General features: G+C 34.2%; 2 protein-coding genes and 1 pseudogene across 3 annotated transcripts in view; all 3 read right to left on the bottom strand.

Annotated features, from left to right (window-relative positions):
* The window catches only part of zf(zz)-7 (zinc finger (ZZ-type)-7), a 34,710-nt gene extending 20,855 nt beyond the window's left edge, over nucleotides 1-13,855 (bottom strand). Inside the window, exons 1-16 of the mRNA XM_009864183.3 lie at nucleotides 13,670-13,855; nucleotides 12,908-13,049; nucleotides 12,336-12,507; nucleotides 11,379-11,508; nucleotides 10,837-11,008; nucleotides 9,961-10,094; nucleotides 9,232-9,308; nucleotides 8,675-8,771; nucleotides 8,248-8,337; nucleotides 7,053-7,119; nucleotides 6,621-6,686; nucleotides 6,036-6,169; nucleotides 5,469-5,576; nucleotides 4,920-4,998; nucleotides 4,036-4,154; nucleotides 3,143-3,294 (exon numbers count right to left, since the gene is read on the bottom strand). Of these exons, the coding sequence (XP_009862485.1) occupies nucleotides 3,143-3,294; nucleotides 4,036-4,154; nucleotides 4,920-4,998; nucleotides 5,469-5,576; nucleotides 6,036-6,169; nucleotides 6,621-6,686; nucleotides 7,053-7,119; nucleotides 8,248-8,337; nucleotides 8,675-8,771; nucleotides 9,232-9,308; nucleotides 9,961-10,094; nucleotides 10,837-11,008; nucleotides 11,379-11,508; nucleotides 12,336-12,507; nucleotides 12,908-13,049; nucleotides 13,670-13,786 (1,856 nt within the window). The 5' untranslated portion in view covers nucleotides 13,787-13,855. The remainder of the gene's footprint in view (nucleotides 1-3,142; nucleotides 3,295-4,035; nucleotides 4,155-4,919; nucleotides 4,999-5,468; nucleotides 5,577-6,035; nucleotides 6,170-6,620; nucleotides 6,687-7,052; nucleotides 7,120-8,247; nucleotides 8,338-8,674; nucleotides 8,772-9,231; nucleotides 9,309-9,960; nucleotides 10,095-10,836; nucleotides 11,009-11,378; nucleotides 11,509-12,335; nucleotides 12,508-12,907; nucleotides 13,050-13,669) is intronic.
* On the bottom strand, nucleotides 13,854-15,640 carry LOC100186207 (annotated as a pseudogene). Its single transcript, XR_717770.3, has one exon. The product of XR_717770.3 is annotated as a deoxycytidine kinase pseudogene (transcript).
* A 235-nt stretch (nucleotides 15,641-15,875) lies between these two features.
* LOC100178320 (apoptosis inhibitor 5) lies at nucleotides 15,876-22,104 on the bottom strand. The gene is made up of 12 exons (XM_002131703.4): nucleotides 21,931-22,104; nucleotides 21,212-21,539; nucleotides 20,593-20,789; nucleotides 19,760-19,921; nucleotides 19,380-19,487; nucleotides 19,019-19,132; nucleotides 18,268-18,446; nucleotides 17,866-18,019; nucleotides 17,451-17,516; nucleotides 17,356-17,378; nucleotides 16,938-17,041; nucleotides 15,876-16,741 (listed from the first exon to the last, which is right to left on the bottom strand). Exons 1-12 carry the CDS (start codon nucleotides 22,000-22,002, stop codon nucleotides 16,671-16,673), a joined length of 1,578 nt encoding a protein of 525 aa, XP_002131739.1. The 5' UTR covers nucleotides 22,003-22,104; the 3' UTR covers nucleotides 15,876-16,670.
* Nucleotides 22,105-22,661: the final 557 nt, after the last annotated feature.

Genomic DNA, 22,661 nt, shown 5'->3' with positions numbered 1-22,661 from the left:
ACAATTTTATTCAAATTTGACCATATATACCCTTCATATAAAATACACAGATAATATAACTTACTACCACTTACAAATATACACTGACCAATATTGATTTTATATTAACGTATATTTATTGCCACTAACCCCTCTATCTGCTCTTTGTTTCCCCTTCAACCCAAATAACTTTGCTCAACTTTATTTCCTTTCTCTGCTTTTCCTTTTAAATACTTTGTTAAAAATCCCTTGTCTATTAAAAATTTCTCATTTTCTTTCTTTTCTATCCCCAGGAAAAGTTAGGAAAATGAACTGAGTAGGATATTTTGAATTTAAGTTTAAAAAAAAGGATAGTTGGACAGAAGACACCAAAAGAAAACCAAAGCCGCATTTTCAAGCTACAAAAAAGCTAAGTTGAAATTTATAATTTGTAAATAGAAATTGAAATTTCTTCACACAAAGAATTGCATCCAGCAAGGATAAATAATGAATCTAATTTTTTTTAGATGGTCAAAAAGATGAAACTGGCAAGATTGCTTCATGTTGTGTAATTTTTTAGTGTAAATGTTATTTTTGTTAGTTAAAATATTGCAAATAAATAATAACCTATTTAAACAAATGTAATAAAAATTTGCAGTAAAGAAAAAACATTTAACACCAATGTAGTGAAGTTACATTTGGTTTAAAGTTTATACGTAAAGAAAAAAATAGAATTTGCATAAGTACCTCTTTCTAGCACAACATGATAGACATACCACCTTATCTATTAATAGCTCAGTAATAAGCATTAGATAATTAGAGATCTAAATAGCAACTGATCATATGTATCGCAGCACAACTGGCAGCAACCATACAGCAGCCTCAATCCAAAAATGGAGCGCAGGTGATGGTTCCAAAAATAGATCTACACCGCTAAATTAGCACCAGTGACTTTACAATTCCACTGAGACTTGTGAACATGGATATTTAAACCTTTCCAAAACTGGTTAAGGCAAAATAATAGAACAAAAATTACAAAAAAACTTAAACAGGTTAACACACCATATTAAAAAAAATATTCAACAGATAAATAACCACACTGATAGCACTTTGTGAAAGCAATCATATTTAAACCTTTTCAAAACTGGTTAAAGCAAAATAATGAAACAAAAAACACCTTTTACATGTGCTACATTCAAATAACATAATTAAAAAATATATTCAACATTCAAGAGCTAAGTAAACACACTGATAGCAGCAATACATTATGTTAGACATCAGGATTATAATTCTCCATTTTGTTTCAGACCATTTATGAATTTCACTAATGCGATAGATAAGCCGCTACAGGTCTAAACAATTCACTGCTTTTAAAAATAAAAAAAATTGCAATAAATATATAAATATTTGCGCTGTAATTATAGGTGGCTCTTGCAGAACTCAAATTTTATTTACTTTTGATGGATTATTATAATTCATGGTTTAATCTTGTTTAATCTCGCGTTTAACACTGCCCGACATTTTGTTTTAAAATGAAGTTAGAAACTTTTTTTCATACACCAGTTTTATACAAAAATAAGCGCCGTAAACATGACTAGTACTGTGTACAGTAGATGAGGGAAACGAGACATTCTATTTTCTCATCCCATTTGGTAGTAAACAAAGAACATTCAAAGAATTATAAAACCGTATCCTCACGACTATAAAACCGTATCCCTCACGACTTCTTTTGTTTAAAACATGGTCAGGATATTTGGATATTATGTGCTAAAGGTGTCCCGTCTTCCACCACCCTACTATATATGGCATGGTGTTTAGCAACAAAGATATGCTGCTCACATAAAGACAAATAAGTTACAAGATTCCCTACCAATCAGACACACACTGATATTCTGTTTTATACAAACATTTAAAAAAATAAATCTCGTACAGAAAAAAATGCAAAACATGATTGAATCTCAAAATGTAAAGTTTGGAGCGTTTTAACTAAATGGTGACATTTGTTGCCCAATCACACAAGAATAAATAAGTTGCACAATTCTAAACCAATCAGACACACTGACAGACGATAGAAGTTCTGTCACAAAAGACAATTGGTGATCATGAGCAGACTACATTAATGACGTCTGCACACTTAACATAACTGAATATTTTTAACAGCGAACAGATAACATTACTCAGCAGAAGTGGAAAAGATTGGAAAGAAGATAAGTAATGGCCTCAACCTCTAGTTAGCAATGTACTTAATATAGAATTGTAACATGCGACCAAGTTTGGATTACTCACATACTGAAATATAAACCCCAGGGTGGCACAGACACACTTTGTATTATAAACTGTATGACAAAATAAGTCAAAAACAACTTCATGTATATTTTAGTAACAAACAAGTCATTTGAGTTATAAAACCAGGAAATGCATTTATTTGCGTGTGTAAAATATACTATTTTAAGAAAACGTTTAGTTATTTACTAAGGAACGATATACCCAGACGCGAAAGCGGGTTTTGCACAGAAGCAAGTTTTACTGTTGATGTCATAACATATAATCTACACAGATATCTCGTCATGCCAAGTTATGTTTAGATTTGCAAAGTTTCGTGGCCAATGTGCACACATACTGCGCAACAATATTCTCCTTACCCAGATTAAATGTTCAACTTTAAAGCTATAAAAGGTTGATGACAAGGGCGTATCCGAGAATTCGCAATGTGGCGGGAGCGTTTTAAACCTTTTTTTCTCTATTTTAAAACTTTTCTTCTCGCGCGAATGAAAACCAGATGTACAGTAAAGTAAACCATGTTTACTTTATGGTTTACTATTCACAAACAAAAGGCTTGAGGCTACCTATATCTATAACCCACTAAATACATTCCTGCCTGAATAAAAATATTCGAAACTAATTTTACCTGCACCATAAATACACAATTTCTAAACTACTGTTTTTTTTTATTCTATCTATATAATTTTTTTATATATATAAATAAATATTGTTACTGCCACCATAAATACACATATTTTACCCTGAAGTTTTTCTTTTATCCCATATATAAATATAAAACTTTATATAAAAAATAATTACCCCCAAACATATTCTAAACTAATGTTACCCCTCACCTTATTATGCAAGCTAAGGTATTCATAAAAACACCATTTACTTTTATATACATAGAAACACCATTTACCTTGGGTTTCCACGTAGAGAAGCGTGATGTAATACGTTGAACCCGTTGTTGTTGGTAACAGTGACATCAGCATGAGCATCCAACAAGAAAGTTAACATGTCATCCCTCTTCTTTAATATGGCATCATGAAGGGGAGTGTCACCTTCTGCATCCTGGATCATATTAGTATAAGCAATTTTAGATTGCAAAAAAATATAACGTTTATATATACATATAACTTTTAAAAACAAAAAATATAGCATATATTATTAATATATATTTATATAAATTTTTATAAGAATTATTAAACCATATTCTCACGACTCCCATAGACCATTGTTAATTGTTTAAAACACGATTGGGATAGTTGGATATTATGTGCTAAGTGTCCCGTTTTCCCCACACTAGACACTACTATATATATATGTTAGAATTTTTGTTGTTGTCTAATCTGACTTTAAAAAATTGTTTTTACTAATGTAAACTAAGAAAAAAAAATATATATATGTAATTTTTAAAAACAAAAGAATTGCATATATTAATATATATATAGATTTTTTTCCTAGTTCACTTTAGTAAAAACAATTTTTAAAAGTCAGTTTCATACAGCACAAAAATTCTAACATATATATATAGTAGTGTGGGGAAAACGGGACACCTTTACCACATAATATCTAAATATCGTAACCGTGTTTTAAACAATTAACAACAGTCTATGGGAGGCGTAAGAATACAGTTTTATAATTGTTTAATAAATATGAACCATAAACACCTATTATAAAAGTTACTAATAATAAATTTATTATACCTGTTAAAAAGTTTGATACAAAAGTTAATCAAAAAGACTATGACCTTGCTATTTTTATTATAAAATATTTAAAAAAAAATAAAGTTTATGGAAACAAAATGTTCACCTGTAAACTAGCATGACAGCCAAGCTCAAGCAGAGTCTGCACCACCCATACGTGGCCACGATTTACAGCAATATGCAAGGCTGTCTGGCGTCGTTTATTACGGGCATTTGCATCACATCCTGCATGATCGTTTATTAATATATAGGAGTAAAAACTGTGCTGGTATTTTGTGAATGGTAGTTTTTTGAGTGGATGATAATTTAGACAACCCATCAGTGACCACTGGGTTGAAGCAATTGCTGTAAAATGTTTTGCCCAAGACCACATACAGCAGCGATGAGCATTGAACCCAGTACCTCTGTGCCTTAAGCAGGTGCCATATCCACGGCGCCAGATATACTATTGTAAAGATTCCACTAATACCCTTTTTGCATGGTCACTTTTATGCGCGTAAGTACTCGCATATTTACTCACAAAAACAAAGTTAACACGCATAACGTCATAAGCGTGTCATCTGCTGTAGAAGGTTGGTTGTTACTCGCATTATGCGAGTAAAGAAAAGTATTGTGGTACTACCGTTTCACTTTTAAGAGAAATACCTTTTCGGATATTATTTTTACAGTTTTTATCTCGTAATAGCACCATAAAGCATCAAAACCTATTTTATAAACTAGATTTAGCAATATTGCGCTAAAATAGGCTAACTCACTGTTGATACGCGCATAAACCAATGACCATGCAAAATAACGCGGTTAGCGAGTTATCATATGACGAGTTAATGCGGATCGTTATTCGCATTAACTTTTTACCATGCAAAAAGGGTATAATTGTACTATCCTGAAGGGCCAGAAAACATCCAACAGCGATGAGCATCGAACCCAGCACCTCTGGGTTATAAGGTGCTGTCCACTATGTCACCAATTATGCTAATATAGATACATTACCTTCACGAACAAGTAGTTCCACTACTCCAGCTTCATCTACAAATGCTGAATGATGAATAGCTCGGTTTCCATCTTTGTCCTATAGAAATATTAAAAAAAATTCAAAACTTAAATACAAATACCATAACATGTTTTTTTTATTTCTTCCAAAGCGATGGCGAAGGTCATGTTATTAAAAAAAAACGAAAAGAAGGAAATTAACAGCCACAGTTGTTAAAACAAGCTATCGTTTTTATTTGTATTTCCTCTGTGGTCATTTAAACGCTTATTTTGTTGTATTTAGTGCAAACTGAACATTACCCAAAACCTGACCTAAATCACATGCCCTCAAGCACTTTACCCAGTGACAGGGCCAGCTGTTCGAGGGTCACAACCCCTGGTTTAAATAAATATACATATATATATTTTTTTTTGTAAATTAAAACTTTCCCTCTTAATATTTTTTTAGATTAGACCACCCCCTTATTTTTGCCTGGGTGCGGTACTGACCCCACGGTTCTGGGTGAGCCACTGACCTCACCCATAAAGAACTTAATATAACTTTCTCACCTCAATTTCAAGGTCAGCATCATGTTGTATCAAACACGACACCACGTCAAGATGTCCGTTTAAACAAGCAGCTTGCATTGCTGTGTGACCCGCAAATTGGCCGTTAACCTAAAAAAGGATTTTTTTATAAAAGGATAAATATGGTTAGCATGTCTAAATATAAATATGGTTGGCACACAAAATTGGTTAGCAGGTCTAAGGATAAATAGGTTATATAGTACTGTGGGGAAATATGGGACACCTTTAGCCCATAATATCCAAATATTCTGATCAAACAGTCTATGAGAATCGTTAGGATAATTATTTGACTGTTTTTTGTTTACTACCAAATGAGACGAGAAATGAAAATGTGTCCCGCACCCTACTATATTCACAGTTCAAATTTGACTGAGGGACCTCACCCATATAGAATAGAGCTGTTACAAACAAATTATCAGTGCAAAATAAATAGTAAATACTCACTCCGAGATTTTAGTTATTGAAACATGCAGCAATCAAAAACAAAGAAAAAAATTTGGCAATCAAAAAGAAACGCAACAACAACAACGACATAACAATTCAACTCACGCTTGCATCCGGTCGCTGCAAAATCTCTTCACACTTCTGTACGTCGCCAGAACCTGCGGCTTTCACTAATTCTTCATTGATGTCGCCCGAAACTTGAGACTCAAACAACTTTTTCAGCAGCAAAGACAAGTTTTCTGAAATAAATGCAAGAATATATCATGATTATTCTGGCGTCGAATGACAGTCGTTATAAGACAACTGTTTTCTTTCATACACCTCATGCCCACTTACAACTTTTTCAGTGGCAAAGTCAAGTTTTCTGATATAAATGCAATTGAATAAATGTGACATAGTTATTGCTTTATTCTCACGTGGCGTAAACTATAGTTGTTATAGCACAGGTGTCCTTTTTCATACACCTCATGCCCGCTTATGAGCTTCCAAGTAAGTAACTTTGTGGGTGATTATTAATTCTATACTTTTATTAATGTGTCGATGGCAATTTAGAAAATTAATACCACTGGGTTGGAGCAATTGCCCAAGGACACATACAGCCACAATGGTAGCAGCAATGAGCCTTGAACCCATAAACTATGTGATATAAATGACTCTTTTTAGCTTAGAAAACTAAATCAGGTAACCAACCTCCGGACCTTGCTTGTCCTTGGTCAATCTTGCTTAGTAGTAAAGGATTAAATATCCATGATGTGCCTTTAAGAATCAATTAAAACAAATACAAACTTTTTATTTATTATACCAAACTAAAGAATAACTGAATGAATGTGTAGAAAAAGACAGTCGTTAGATTGTTTTGTTTCCTACACCTCGTGCCAGCTTTCCAGTTACCAAGTAAGCTACTTTGTGGGTGGTTATTTTTTCGGTATTATGTGTGTAGTCGATAATTTGACAACCTATTATTAGTGACCATTGGGTTGGACCAATTGCCTTTAAGTGTCTGTGTCTTGCCCAAGGCCACATATGCCCACAATGGTAGCAACAACGAGCCTTGTACCCATTACCTCTTGGTTGGAGGCAATAATCATCCAAATAGGAAGACTTTAGTTCTGAATTTCTTACCTGAAACATCAACTTTGACGTCGCTGTCCCGATATACTTGTTGTACACGACCAACTTTACCAACTGCCTGCAAGGTATGGGTGGGAATACTTGGTTATAAATAGCTAAAACAGTTATACCTGTGGGTAAAGGTTATAGATTGGTGGAAAAAGTTATTTGTGGGCAGACATATATATAGGAGCTGAAAGAATTTTCTGTAGGTAGAAAAAGGTTATATATATGGACAGCAGGGTAGTAGTAGGTTATAAATGGGTAGGCATAGTTATATGCAGTGGTGCAGCCAGGGGGGTTTCGGGGGTCGTGACCCCCCCCCTTTTGAACCCCCCAAAAAAATTGTTTTAAAAAAATTTTAAAAAAATGTTTTTGAAAAGTTTTTGATTAAAACCCTCCCCTTATTTTTTTTTCGGCTGCACCACTGGTTATATATAGGTGGGTGGGGAAGACCTTTAGCAGTTTTAGCACACAGTATCCAAATATCCTGATCGTGTTTTAAACAATTAACAATGGTCAATGGGAGGATATGGTTTTATAATTCTCTGCGTTTTCTTTGTTTACTACCAAATGGGAGGAGAAAATAAGTTGAAAAAGTGTCATATCTTTCCACCCTTCCAGTTCCATATAGATGGGAAAAGATTATAAATGGGTACAATGCAGGAATAATTATAAAGAAACAGCCTATTTATGGGTAGGACTAGGAATTGGGTAAAATTAAAATATAAGTTAAAAGTAGTCTTCAAAAACAAAGCCTTAGATAAACTAAACTTACATGTGTATTTCAGTAAATGCAAAAAAATGAATATATAAATAAAGCCTTACTGCTTTAATTTTTCGTTACTGTGACCTAAGGGGTAACATGCAAATCCTAGGACCCATGGTGTGCCACACTATTGGACCTCAAACATACAATTCTGTGACCAAAAAGTCAAAATAAAGTCATTTAGTCTTTTAATCTTAGCAGTTAGCACCACCACTCTGACTGGCATAAAACATAAACGTAATTCTTTAACTGTCACATAATGTTTGTAGGGCAAATGGTTACGCATTCATTGGTATAGGTTTTATGGATTCTGAATAGGGTAGAAACAATATATAAAATTTGTTAAAAGGAAGCTTTAAAAACAAAGGCTTAAACATAGATATATTAATATGTGTACTTTAATAAGTTTAATAAAGTAAGAAATAAATAAAGACTTACTGCTAGCATGGACTCTGACCATTCTCCATGCCCCCTTTGTAATGTTTTAACATGTTCAACATGAGATGATATTTGAACCAGGTCTCCAACCTATTAAGTAAAGTGTAAAGTAATGTTTGGAATATATTAGGTGATAATGTGTTAACAGTCAGTGACCTACGCCATTTTCATTGTATGTGTGTATGGTTACTAATGGGTTGTCCAAATTATCAGCCAAAAAAAAAATCTCCCAAAAAATGTTTACCCACAAAGTAAAATACATAGTAACTCATAAGCAGGCACAACAGAACACCCGTGTTATAATGAATGTCGTTTTCAGAGACAAGTATATAGCATTGGCCGCATCAATAATAAGGTTTGAGGTTTCACAAGTCCAAAAATCTTGAGTGTTAGCTTTGTTTTAACTAGATTTTACTAAAAATTTTACCTCGAATTTAGGTTCACTTGGTGAGTTACCACTGCTGCCCACTACTGTAGCATCAGCGCCTGTTACTTTGGTAAGAACTGCAGGGTTGAAAGTCCATCTAAAAAAGTGTAGATGTCAATGCACTGGTAGCATATATCTGCATAATTATTTAAGTTTATTTTATTATATTGTACATGGGTAAAGTAAGGTCCTACACAGGATCTAGGATTTAGGACCGATTTCCCCCAGAACCAAGCCTGCTTCACGTACGTCAATCATGGTATGTTTACTTTACGCTGGTTCTGTGGCCTCTAATTTAGAGGGTATTGGTTCAAGGCTTGTCGCTGCTACCATTGTGAGACTAGTATGTCCTTGGGTAAGACACTAAACGACTTAAAATTGTCACATCCCAGTGGTCCCAGTTGGTTGTCTAAATTAGTAAATTGTCCATGCAGAGGAAACAATCAAGTGGACACTGTGTTAATGAAACAAAACATCTGTGTTATAACGACTGTAATTTTCCCACCACATGAGGATAAAGCACCAATGCACAAATTAACTATCCATCCTCTTCTTACCTATTCCCACTTGAATACGACACAACAATGTCATGATCCTCATCTATTCCACAGACTGTGCCAGTGGTTCCTAATGTCTGTAATTAATTGTCTCAGGTAAAATATTTTATACGGGTAAGCAGTGACCCAGCCAGGGGGTTTAGACTTAGTTATGTGCTGTGACAATCGTATTTAGAAAAAAAAAAAAAAACGTTTTCCTTTGTTTTTCTCTGGCTGCACTACTGCCAGCAAAAATAAATATTCATTCATCAATTATTATGAATAAATTTGTCATACTACAATAACCATGTTGATTGTTGACACTGCAAAAGGAATGTTAATGGAAAGACACCTATACATAACACTTAACCATGGTAAACTATAATAGAAGCAATAGCACCCTCATTGCATAATATACCATGTGGCATTGAATAGTGATAGTGGCAATTGTAATGAAAATAGCTTCAATGCTAACGTAAACAGGGCTATGCAAGGGCACAATTATGAAACAAAACAATCGTTATAACAACTGTCTTTTTCCATCCACGGGAGGATAAAGCAAGCTGCATTCGTTTTTACTAACGGTAACAATACAGGGCTGTACCTATATACAATAATTGTTTATTATTTAATTCAAAATATTCCTTCTGTCTAAACAAATGGCTTCAATGCTAGCATAACGAAGAACAACACTAACCATAACGGGCCAAGTACAATAAATTCAACAGTCAATATTCATCAATTATTTACCTCAAACATTCCTTCTGTCCATCCACCATGTCCGTGCTGAAGGGATTGAACAATTTCAAGGTCAAGGTCGATGTTGACTTGATCGTTTAACTGGAACTCAGTCACTGGTAATGATGGCTGGCCATTCAACTGACCTACATTTTGATTGAATAAATGAGTTAATTTTGTCTTTTCGGTCACAGAATTGTACGTGGGTGAGGCCCCGCAGCGTGGCATGCCATGGGTCCTAGGACCTAGACCGGGATTGGCATGTTACCCCGTGGTCACGTTAACGAAGGTAGAAAAAGTTTACAAAAGCAAGGAGCAGGGAAACATGGGTAAAATAAAAGTTGTTACAACGCCTATGGAAAACGGATGTATAAAACCTATACCAATGAATGCGTGACCATTTGCCCTACAAACATTATGTGACAGTTAAAGAATTACATTTATGTTTTATGCCAGTCAGAGTGGTGGTACTAACTGCTAAGATTGAATGCCTAAATGACTTTATTTTGACTTTTCGGTCAAAGAATTGTATGTTTGAGGTCCAATAGTGTGGCACACCATGGGTCCTAGGATTTGCATGTTACCCCTTAGGTCACAGTAACGAAAAATTAAAACAACAGAAATAAAAAGATAAAAATATTTATGAGGGAATGCTAATGTTATAATCAGTGACATAGACATAAAAAGTAAGAGGGGGGTGTTAAAATCTAAAAAAGTTTTAAGAGGATTTTTTTACCAAAAAAATATTTTTAAAGAGGGGGAGGGCTAGAGACCGTGAAAGCCCCTTATCTGAGGTCTGGGGGATTAGTAAGTAGGGGGGGGGGGTCGCAACCCCCATAAATCCCCTTGCTGCACTATTGGCCATGATTGTTGTGATTTTAGTCTTACCAAGGCAGGGCAGATGGTCTCTATAAAATGAAGGTCCTTTAGCATCAGTCACGATCTTTAGATCCATCATTCCTTCGAATCCAACTCTGTATAAATTCTTGGCACCAACATCCCATAAAACGTACGCAGCACTTCGTAAGTGCTGAGATGTCCAGTCTTGAATTTTAGTGATCTGTAAAGTTGCTTGTTTTATAAGCCATGTAGAATAATTGGCACCAAAAAAAACTTAAAACAATGTAAAAGAATAAAAAAATAAAAGTGAAAATACAGAAGATGAAAAAAAATGTTTTTATTTTAATATGAAAATACAAAAAATGCTTTTATTTTAATGTAAAAATATGAAAAAAAAAACTTTTTTTAAAAATATTTTAATCGGAGTTAAATAACTGTTAATAACTGTTTCACTTTATAACTGTTAAGTTAAGTTTTCTTTGAACACACTTTTTTTCCCACAATGGCAGCACCGAGCCGTAAACCCAGAACCTCTGGGCTAGAGGCAGGTGCACCAACCACTGCGTTAATTTTATTCCAACATCCTATACCTTTCCCTTCCTCCCGTTTCCGCCATCTTGATCTTCCCACTGCCAATCAACTCCTCTTACAACACGAGCACCAGGGAAGATACCACGTGAACTGATTTTCTTGCTCTTCCTTCGCGACTCCATTAATACCCTGCAGAAGATGATATTTTTATTCTGTTTTACTTAATATGATTTCCTAATAAAGGATGGCAGATAAAACGCATAAAATACACTATGTTTTTTTACCATCAATACCCTGTAAAAAATGATATTTTTATTCTGGTATTTCTGCTACTGAATATGATTCCCTCATAAAGTATGGGTATGGCAGATGAAAACCGAATACACTACGTTTTTATACCAGATAAGCTTTTACAAGCTCATAAAAAATCCCAAGGCTAGGTAAAAAAAAAAATAATCATCCACCAAGTAACATACACATGGTAACTCGTAAGCTGGCACGAGGTGTATGAAACAGAACACCTGCGTTTAGGGATGCACATTACAGAATTTCGAATCTAGTTACGGGATTCGGTATTCTGTTTAATGACGTCATCACACGTCACCTCATAAACTATATTAACAATTTTAGAAACTTAATAATTTTAAAAAAAATTATTTTGTGCTTGTGGGACTTTCGAGAGTAAACGTTTTGCATCGTCTTTACATAGCCTGCTATACGTTTCGTGACGCAAAAACAATTTTTGATAATTTTAGTTTTTACAGCTCATGATGCAACAAGGCTGCTATGAAAGAGTCTATAAACTGACTTATTTGGGTAAAATTATTTTTTCCAATAAATATAAAAAGATTCAAAATTCTAGATTCGAAATAAAGTATTCTAGGATATCCTAGAATACCTAATTATTCTGTAATGTGCATCCCTACCTGTGTTATAACAACTGTCGTTTTCCGACCACGCGAGGATAAAGCAAGTTACATACATTCATTCATTCAACATTTTATTTATTTATCAACCTTTCTCCATCTGGAGTGACGATCCGGTAAAAGCGATGACGAAGATGGTGCTTGTCGGCATGGTAACACGCAGAGCAGAGATCATAGTTATGACACTCCGCACATTTCCAACGAATCCCGAAAATTGGTTGCAAGCGACATGTATCACACATTGAACCATTATGCTTCAAACCTGTAATAAAAACCAGTTAGAACAGTAGTAAGGATAGCTTATTGGGATGGGACTTTGAGTATTTAACTTACGGAAATACAGCCATCGAGCCATGCTTTATAAATCTGGTAATAAACATAGTTAGGCTGTCTTATTGGCTTTCGGTTTGGGGTAATGAGCCAACTCTGGCTTAAATCTGATACACCCTTGTAAGCTTCAGTATAGGACCTCTCAATACAGAATAAAGTTATAGAACAGTATGAAATGATACAGAACTGTTTTTTTTTCTGAAATCCTCTCAAAAATATATCATAATAAAAATGGAAATCAGAATAAAACAACACATTTTTTATTTTCTATGGTATACAAATTTACTCGCTCTTTTTAAAAATTGCTATGTTATATATATTTAAAAATGTACCAGAAGCTGCACTATCAAGAATTCTTAGATCATATTGTCCGCTACATCTGTAGTTGGCTGCAGTTCCATTGTCCCAAACAATAACTACTTCTTCAGAGCTTTCAAAACATCTGACAGTCCCAACATGACCTTCCCCACCATCCTGTAAAGTACAAAGTATGTTAGGCAAAATAGAAATTACAAACAGTGGTTCAACCTGGGGTTTTGTGAGCCACAATCCATTTTCCAATTTTTTTATAAGTCAAACCACCAGACCTAATTTTTTAATAAATTAAAACCTCACCCTCTATTTTTATTTGGCTGCACCACTGAATACAAACATGAAACAACGTTGGCTTAATAACATAGGCACCGAAATATGCAACATGCATCATGAGACATGGATCATGAGAAATGACACACCACTTACGTAAGACGCAACAGGATAAAATATTGTACAGGAAATATAATCATATATATAAATGATTTTGAATGAATATATCTTGCTGTATCCTCGCGTGGCCGGAAAACGACAGGCGTTGTAACACAGGTGTTTTGTCTCATACACATCATGCCAGCTTAAGAGCTACCCTGCGTGTAACTTGGTGGGTGTTTTTTTTTTTTGCATGAATGATTATTCAAACAACCCATTGGTTACCAATGAATTGAAAAATCTGCTTAAGATATCTTGCCCAAAACACAATATACACTCACGATGGTGGAACCTAGGCCCTAGGAACTATTTTTAACCTAACAAGATATGAAAAAGAGGCATTTGAATACCTGTCGGCCCCATTTCCAGTCAGGTCCCCTCACAACACGTGAACCAACTCCCTGCTGATATGAACTGCTGGCACTTCTTGCAGAAATGTTCACATTAGATGACGTATTTGAGGCCATGTAGTTTTTTTGTAATGTATAGACTACTTTCACATATTTCTTTATCTACTTTGCTATTAAACTAATGCTAAAATTCAAGAAACAGCACAAAGTTATGAAGCATTGAAATACGGTATTGTTAAAAATTGAGTATTGGTAAAATGTATAAACCTAAAAAAAGGATTAGCTTATAAACAAAACTAATATATTGGTCCACCAACAAAATGTATGCGACACACACAGTCATTTGGGAATGTAAAAACTCTTGGCCGAAAAATTAAAACATAGATATAGATAGATATGTGTATTTTACAAATAATAATGCTGTTCATATTCACTATGATTGCTTCATTGATAGTATGACAAACCTAGACAAAAAATTTGTTCCTGCGCAATAGTGCGACTAGTAGTGAAAAATTTTAAAATTGAACCTTTTTTCAGGAATAACTTGTTACATCATTGAGGTAAGATGATACTCTTTCGCAGATACAAGCATTCTTAAAACAACTTGAAGTAAATTGTTATGATTTAGTAAGTCTGCAGAGTATAGCAGGTAAACGTGCGATTTTGTTCACAAACTTTTGGTTATGCATGCCATAATTTGTCCGACGAATGACAATTAATTAAACAAAGAATCGAATCATAATCAAATTAAGTGGGACTTTCTATTATGACTTAAAAATGTATGTGTTTTGGATATTTTAAAATTTGGAAGCGTGTGCGGGAAAAAATGACTGTCACACAAAAGATTTCGTCAGGAACTGCCATATTTCGCAGACTAGATTATGATCTAAGAAATAAAAGTCTTTCACACAAAAGTAAAACCAAACATTTTGGAAACATAAAATCTTGATTTTCTTAGTATTCAAAATCCGAAGTACATTCGTTCATTTCTTGATCAACTGGATCTTGATTGTAAAAAATTTGATCATCTTTATGTGGGTTTCCTGAAGTTGCAACGAATTTTTTAACTTGCTCCATCAACTGAGACCACTGTTTCGGCTCAGATTCAAATTCGGCATTGCAGTCGAGAATTAGGACTGGTACTCCTTCCAGGCTTTCGTCAATGTTGATTTCTTTACGGTACAGCCACGCTTCGTGTTTTTCATGCAGGCACTTTAGATATTCAAGTGAGACACCTCCTTCTTCCTGCCGAGCTCTTTTCAGCATACGGTTGAAGCAAACCTCAGGGTCTGCCCGGAGATATATTATGCCGTCTAGTTTTAGGTCGGGTGACATTTTTATAAGGTACGAGCTCCAGTCTTTATACATGTTCCATTCAGTTTCTGTTAACAAGCCACTTTCAAACGAATTTTGAGCAAAGGCATACTTACTGCTGTACACCGAGCGCTCAAAAAATTGCACAGGGTTTACTCCAGGGTGAAAATTCCGATATCGACATGCGTCTTTTGCGCGAGAAATAAACGTAAACGACTCGAAAGTGTATGCGTATCGTTGTGGGTCGCTGTAAAACAAATCTAGAAGATTTCCACCACTTTTCTGTGAGGTTGTTAATACATCATCCATATTTACATTCGTCCATTTCGACAAGGGCTCTGGGATTGTTTTCCATTCTGGCGTTTCGAACTCAAGGAGTTTCGTAAACGTAGACTTGCCAGCAGCAATATTCCCTTCCACCGCAATCTTTTTGCCGTTCATCTTTTGACACAACTTTTTGGCAGACTGCATATTTTTGATAACTGTATTATTCAACTTCACAACGAGTACAACACGCTAGTATCTTACAATCTAACGAAAAATTTAAAAAGAGCTAACAAGCAATAAGCTTTTCACGAAATACGTTGGACGTAAATAAACCAAGCGCGGGGAAATAATGTTTGTCAAAAGGTGGCGCCAGATGTTCCCGCCACAAATTCCGCATTTGAAATTTGACTTCAAGATAAGAATTAAATCATAGTACACGATTAAATATAGAAAGAAGTTACACCGTTTTAAACCTAATTCATTATACTTGAATTCCATTTTGAACAGTATAAACGGAATTTAATTTATCCTTTGACTAAATTGAATCCAAAATTTCTTCTTTTTACCCTAATCGTTGTTGTCATTACCCAGAACTCTAAAAAATACATTTTTCCACAACAACACATTTTTTAAAACTGTTTTATTACATTTAGACATACGTAACGCAAATTAGGGAATTTGGACCGGTTTACCATAGTTTGGAAAGTGTACCCGCGCTCAAGAGATTGTGTCTTTGTTCTTCTTCATAATCTTCTAATGAATCGAATCTAAAAACAATATTTATTTCAACAAAGACACTTACCTTGGTATCGACATTCACTTCCAGATGGTTTTCAAGGAGCAGGTCCAATACACGGGTACACATTTCCAAATAAGACAGAAGTGGGGTATTGCAAAGTAATTACCAGTTCAGTTAGGAGTGTTACACCTTATCCATTAAAACAATTTTCTTTTTTAACTTCATATTATTTTACTATTTAATTTAACTTTAAATTCTGCTGTAAAAATTGAAAAATGTTCATGCTTTATTCTAATGAGAACTAAAAAATGTTATCATAATGGATGTACTTGTAAACTTCCAAACAGCACTGGTCATTAACATAGCATTAGTATGGGCGGGGGTACTTGTAAACTTGGGGGGTATCTAAGGTTGCTTCAGCTAGACTACTGTACAGTATTTAACAGGAGAATCAGTATTCATCTCTCCAACTAATTGCCAACATTGGATAGATTAGGACATTGATTAAACTGGCAAGCGACAATGTTGACGTGGTATGTGGCCTTTGTTTGGAAAAATTTGTTTCTTCGCTTTTTTTTCTAAAAATAACTTCCAGCTTTGTAAAAATTTTTCATTTGCCTCAGTTTTGCCATTTTTTCAGAAGATTGTGGTAAAATGTTCTTTTATATGTTGTTGAAGGTTTTAATAATACTGGCCACGACCGCCACCCCATTTTCTTCCACCTCTCTTGTTGCTATAACCACCTCTGCCAGCTGAAAATAAGGCAGATTTAAGTAATAATTGCTATAATCCAGTGCCTGTGGGCTGTACATAATGTCAGTCAAAGAGAAAAATAAAAAGTCCTTTACAAATTTACATACGTGGTTATAACAACTTATTTTCCTTAACTTGGGAGGATACATAACATTAATACATTTATACCATACATCTTATAACCATACAACTTACGACTAATGTTAGAGCTGTACTTCCCACTAGGTGTTCGGTACAAAGTACGTTCTTTCTTTTTGTCATCATTGTCATTCCCGCCAGTACTTGGTCTCTTCTGTGGTCTAAATGTTAAAAAAACTTTAAGTACAAAACAAAAAATCGCTGTTAAAGTAACAGGTGATCGGTTAAGATGTTTCAGATATTTCGCTTCGAAAGATTGATCATTGACATAATAAGTTAAATAGCTGGGAGTTTTGTAACATGCCATTTTTTTATTTTGTAAAAAAAATATTTTTTTAATTTATGTCCATTTTTTTAAATATCACAATTTGTTAACAAAATTTCCAGTTATTTATTCTACGTTCAAATCAGACGGCTTTTTTGATCATCATTAACATACATAAATAAAAAAATTATTAATAGTGAAAACACTTACTTCGCAGGACTTGCCTTGGGTGCCTATAAAGTAAAATGAGATTTTAATTTTTGTTTCAAGTTTAAAAATTAAAAAAAGTTTAAAAAAGTTCTTACCGCTGTTGTTTTTTTCCATGACACATTAATTGACGCTTTGTATGCAGGTGGATTGTGAAATAAATCCTAAGAAATAAATATTAAGCCTTTTAAAACAAACAAAGCTAATGGTTATAAAATCTTTGAATAGTAATGCTAATTGAAAAAAAAACGTTAACAAAAGCAAAACTTTGGTTTACTAGGATAATCATTACCAGACCAGTACATAGTAAAAAATATTAAACCATTGTTATTTTTTCAAAAAATCTACGGCGGCATAAGGATACAATTTTATAATTATTTGAATGTTCTTTGTTTACTACCAAATGGGACAGGAAAAAAATGAAAAGGTGTCCCATCTTCCCCCCACCCTACTATATATTAAAAAAAGGGTTGGAGAAATTGAAATAACATAAATATACACATAACCACTTACCCTGATTAATGTATTGATGTTGTTACAGGTCTTAAGAGCAACAAGCTTGATTTGGTTTTCTTTCTCTGTCCGTAGCTCAGTTGGTGACTTTCCAGCAAGCGAGGTTTTTAATTCTTTGATATAAACTTGTACGCCACGTGCAAAGTATTGTAGTCTGCAAAAAAAGCATTAGATTTCACTGCTGTTCAACTGGTGTGCACGGATCCTTGGATTTGGTGCACCCTACTTTTTAAGTAAACGAGGCGCATGAGTTTGTTTACTAATAAATGCACTGAGAAAAAATCCAGGGTAGGCCTGCCCACCCTGCACCCCAGGTTTGGTGCATATGATTACACCAAAGTTAACAGTTGGGCAAATACAGTGCTACAACAAGACCAAAATGCTGTTTTTCTAAACAACCACCTTATTCTGAAGTCTTTCAGTTTTGCTGCTGCTTCTTCTGACGTGAAAAAATCGCTGTTGTGCCTGCCGAGCTGATGGAATGAGTGCATGAGGCACTCAACATAGGAAAAATGAAGTTTAGGTTTAGGAGCGCTGGAACCATCCTCACTTTCATCCGTGGGTGGAAGAGGCATGAAGTCCTGCAATTTCATAATTTTAAATTCATGTTATTGAGTAACTTATTTGAATGAATGAAAGAAACTATTTATCCTTGTGTGATGGGGTAGTCATTATAACACAGCTGTTCTGTTCCACGCACCTCGTACTTGCTTATGAACTACCTCATATTATATATTTATATATAACTTTGTGAGTAATTTTTTTTTTGGAAAGTGTAGTTGATAATTTAGACAACCCATGAGAGACCACTAGGTTGAAGCAATTTTCTTTAGTATTTTTCTCAAAAACAGATATGCCCACAATGGAAGCGGCATCTAGCCTCAAACCTGAATGAATGTAACTTATTTTATCCTTGCGTGACAGGAAAACACCACTTGTTAAACACGTGTGTTCCGTTACGAGTTACTATGTATGTTACTTTGTTGGCAAATTTAACTTATTTATCCTCGTGTGACGGGGCAAAGACAGCCATTATAACATGAATGTTTTGTTCCAAACACCCCGTGCCCGCTTTTGAGTTACCATGTATGTTACTTTGTGGTTAATTCCTGTATTTGTTTGCCTATTTTTTGTGTAATGAAGTGAAACTTACCACGAGTGATTGAAACAATGGTTGAATGCTATCTTGAATTTCAGTTGCACCACAGTGAGCACACAGATCCGATAATTCCTTGAGTATTTCTAACTTCAGGTCTGGTTGATTGACCTGTCAGAAACCAATAGAAAAATAATTTATTTATTCAAGCGTAATACAATATACCAGATTTCAAAATTTGCTTTATGTGTAAAAATTTTTTTGGCTCAATTTTTTTGCGAGGATTTTTGTCTAAAATAATTTCTTTTCTAAAATAATTTCAGAAAATAATTTCTTTATACAAGCCAGCTGTTCGCGATTTATTTTCAGGAAAACCAAACATTTTCCATGACATTCATTCCAAGTGTGTAATACATACCTCTGGCTTTGAATCTCCATTAACAGCTTCACTACAACCTATAAGTGAAAGTTGTGGAAGTACCTTCTGGCACATGTAGTTTATGAATGGGGAAGAATGAACATTTCTCTGCAAAGTTAAATATTTCAAAGAATTTAATTACTACAAAAGTAGTCTAAGTCAATTATGTGTCCGTTTTTCATTTTTGTTTTATATTTTTAAAATATTTTAAAGAATTGAATTGCTATACATGTAGTCTAAGTCAGAAATGCATCAATCTTCCTTTTTTTGTGTATTTTTTAAATATATATATCAAAAATAGAACTTTTTATTTTTTCATGTATTTTTTTAGGGTTACATAAAAAATATTCATAAATAAATATAGTTGTTTAACTGTTTACCGAACAAAGAGGCAAAGCCATGCTAATGCATTGACTAATTCTGTTTAACGAGTCTGTGTCTTTTGGGTCAAAATCCTGGTCCAGTTTCAATTGATCAGCGATTATATTAACGAGTTGTTGTCTGCCCTGTATTGTCTGTAGATGGTGTAGACCAGATAATGCCTGTAAAAGTGGTGTTGATTAAATTAAATTCATATACATATATATATTTGTTCCAAATTAAATATTAATTATGTCCATAAGGATAATAGTAAATAATATCAATTTTAAAAAATCATATAGGCCTACATTGATATTGATATTTTAAAAATTAAATGTAAAAAAGAGAGAAAAGTTTATTTGCCAATAATAAGTAAAAGTTACCTATGAAACAAGCACTGCAAATATGCTTTATAAACTATCACAAATGTGTTTTGCTCATTTAAAGTAAGAGCATGGGATCTATAGTTTGTCTGATCAGGAACAATTTCCTGTAGTTTGATTACGCGCCTGATAGGGATGTGCCGAAGTTGTAAAAGCTGTGACTCGCCGAATGTCGAGTTTCAAAGTAAAGCTCGACACAAGCGCCAAGTCGAGCACTTGACACAATTACCAGCAGATTGCTAAGCATTCAAAAGGAGACGCTCGAACACAAGCTTTTGAGTTCAGGCTCGGCACATCCCTAGTGCCTGACTGGGTGGTAGGTAAATGTCTGTTGCACTTAGGAATGCATATTACAGAATATTTAAATCTCACGAATTTGAAATTTTATATTATGCATAGTAGCATGCTTATTATAATTTCAAAGTAAAAACAGTGCGTGACATTAACGCACTATCTTTTTTACTCTATACCTGCATTAGCTTTTGAAATTCACCACCAGTGACGTCTTCTAGAACTTTCTTCAACTGCTCCAACACGTATTCCTCTGTTTCCTTGCTCATGTCCGCTTCACTGCACGATTTAAGCCGTGTGCATAAGTAGGTGATGGCTTTCTCGCGAACCTCATCATCTCCGCTTAAAATTTGGGACAAAACACCTGTGAGAGTTCCTGTAACAAAGAATATATTTATTTGAATGAATGCAACTTGCTTTATCCGCGAGGTCGAAAGCGACAGTCGTTATAACACAGGTGTTCTGTTTCATACACTCCGTGATAGCTTTTGAGTTCCCCCGAATGTAACTATCTGGGCATTTATTTTTAAAACTTTTGTGACTTTTTGTACAATTGATTTTGACAACCCATTAGTTCACAAATATCACTTTGTGGGTGATTGTTTTTAGAAATATTTTTACTTATATAAAATTATTTTTATTAAGCTAAAACAAAAAAAAATATTTTTTTTGTAAGAAAAGCTCCTTACAAGACACTTTTACGAAACAAATAAAAGTTGAAAATTATTTAGTTTAACACCTCATTACCTCATGCCTCAGGGAGTTAAATTATCTAACCAACAAAACTCTTGTTTTTACCTTTTGAATCTAATGTGAATAAACCATTCAGGGCTGAATTGACAGCGCTTACTTCGGACGACTCTTCTGAGACCAACAGCTGAACCAAAACATCAGAAAGTCTAGAAACGTGCTCTTTGCTACTTTTACATAAGTTGGGAAGCTCCTTTATTGCTGCTTTTCTTATAGAAGGATCATCATCCTCACAAAGATCAAGCAAGGCATTGATAGCAGATTCAGATAAATCGGGAAAATGCTTAAAAAATCTGGATGTGAATTGCGCGGAAAGTCGCTTTGCAGCTGATGTGCCTTCAACACCTTTCAAAATTGTTTTGTATGCTTCTGGGTGCTGTGGAACAAAATTAAAGAGTGATTTATACAGTTCTATTCTATATGGGTGAGTACCCGCAGTGTGGCATGTCATGGGTTCTAGGTTTTAGGCCAGGACTGGCCTATTACCTCAGATTTATAGGATTACATTGTCATTCACCAAAATATACCGATTTTGCTTGCAGAATGTACGACAGGACTTCGGCTTTACAAATAAAAAAAAGCTTAAACAACGTTTGTTTTAAACAACACAGCAAAAGTGGAACAAGCTAAACAAATTATTACTCTTACTGTATATGACTTTAATTTCTAAACATTTGAAACAGCATACAATAGTAAAACACACTTAAGAACATTTAGGTCTACATTTAGATTTAAAATACCATATATATAAACAAAATTCAGTCTACCTCTTTTGCATTGTCTTTGGCATCTGCCAGTACACCAAAGCTCTTGTATAATTGTTCAACATCAACAGACATAGTGAATATATATCGTAAGATGAGAACTTTATTCACAGCAGATCAAAGTTATAAATATATCAATGAGAAAATCGAAAGTATTGCAAAGCTTAAGATATGCTTGAAAAATATTTTACATTACAGTTAGAAACAGATATTTATATATTTGCGCTATGATAAATCGTTAAAAAGAGTAATCCGTTAACTTTTGCCCAATTGAACTATCGGTCTAAAAATGTTTTTGGGTTTCACTGATACCCGCTGTCTAACTTTTTTTTAAAAAACTCGAAAGTTCGTGTCGAAAATTAACTTTAAAAATGCGCAAAAAACGTGTTGCGATTGCAGAATTTACAGTGCTATACAACATTTTATGGTTGAAAATTAAGGTTTGCGTAAAGCGAAAACTACCTGATGACATACTGTCCACAGCAAATACGCAAACGACGTTTACGTAACAGACTGAGCAAAGTAAATCAAACATTTTATTTCAACACAATTAACTAACTAACTACCAGTGTCGCGCCTGAGTTGCGACGAAAACGCGCTTATTCTAGAGGTTCATAAAAATATTAAAATAAGCTGCATCCTAAATCGGGGAGTAATATAAATGTGAATCGAAGACTGTTAAGTAATACGTATATGCTATAATGTTACAGTTACTACATCATTTTTTTTACTTT

The sequence above is a fragment of the Ciona intestinalis genome, chromosome 1 (genome assembly GCF_000224145.3).
Source record: "Ciona intestinalis chromosome 1, KH, whole genome shotgun sequence".
NCBI lineage: Eukaryota > Metazoa > Chordata > Ascidiacea > Phlebobranchia > Cionidae > Ciona > Ciona intestinalis.
Note: the sequence above shows the minus strand (reverse complement) of the source record. Positions and strands in the feature narration are given on the sequence as shown.

Coding starts and splice junctions, on each gene's coding strand:
- LOC100178320 (XM_002131703.4), bottom strand. CDS start 22,002: ATGTCTGTTGATGTTGAACAATTATACAAGAGCTTTGGTGTACTGGCA. Junction 19,488..19,759: donor TGGCTTTGCCTCTTTGTTCG/GTAAACAGTTAA, acceptor TTAACTTTGCAG/AGAAATGTTCATTCTTCCCC. Junction 17,379..17,450: donor CATGGAAAAAAACAACAGCG/GTAAGAACTTTT, acceptor TTTACTTTATAG/GCACCCAAGGCAAGTCCTGC.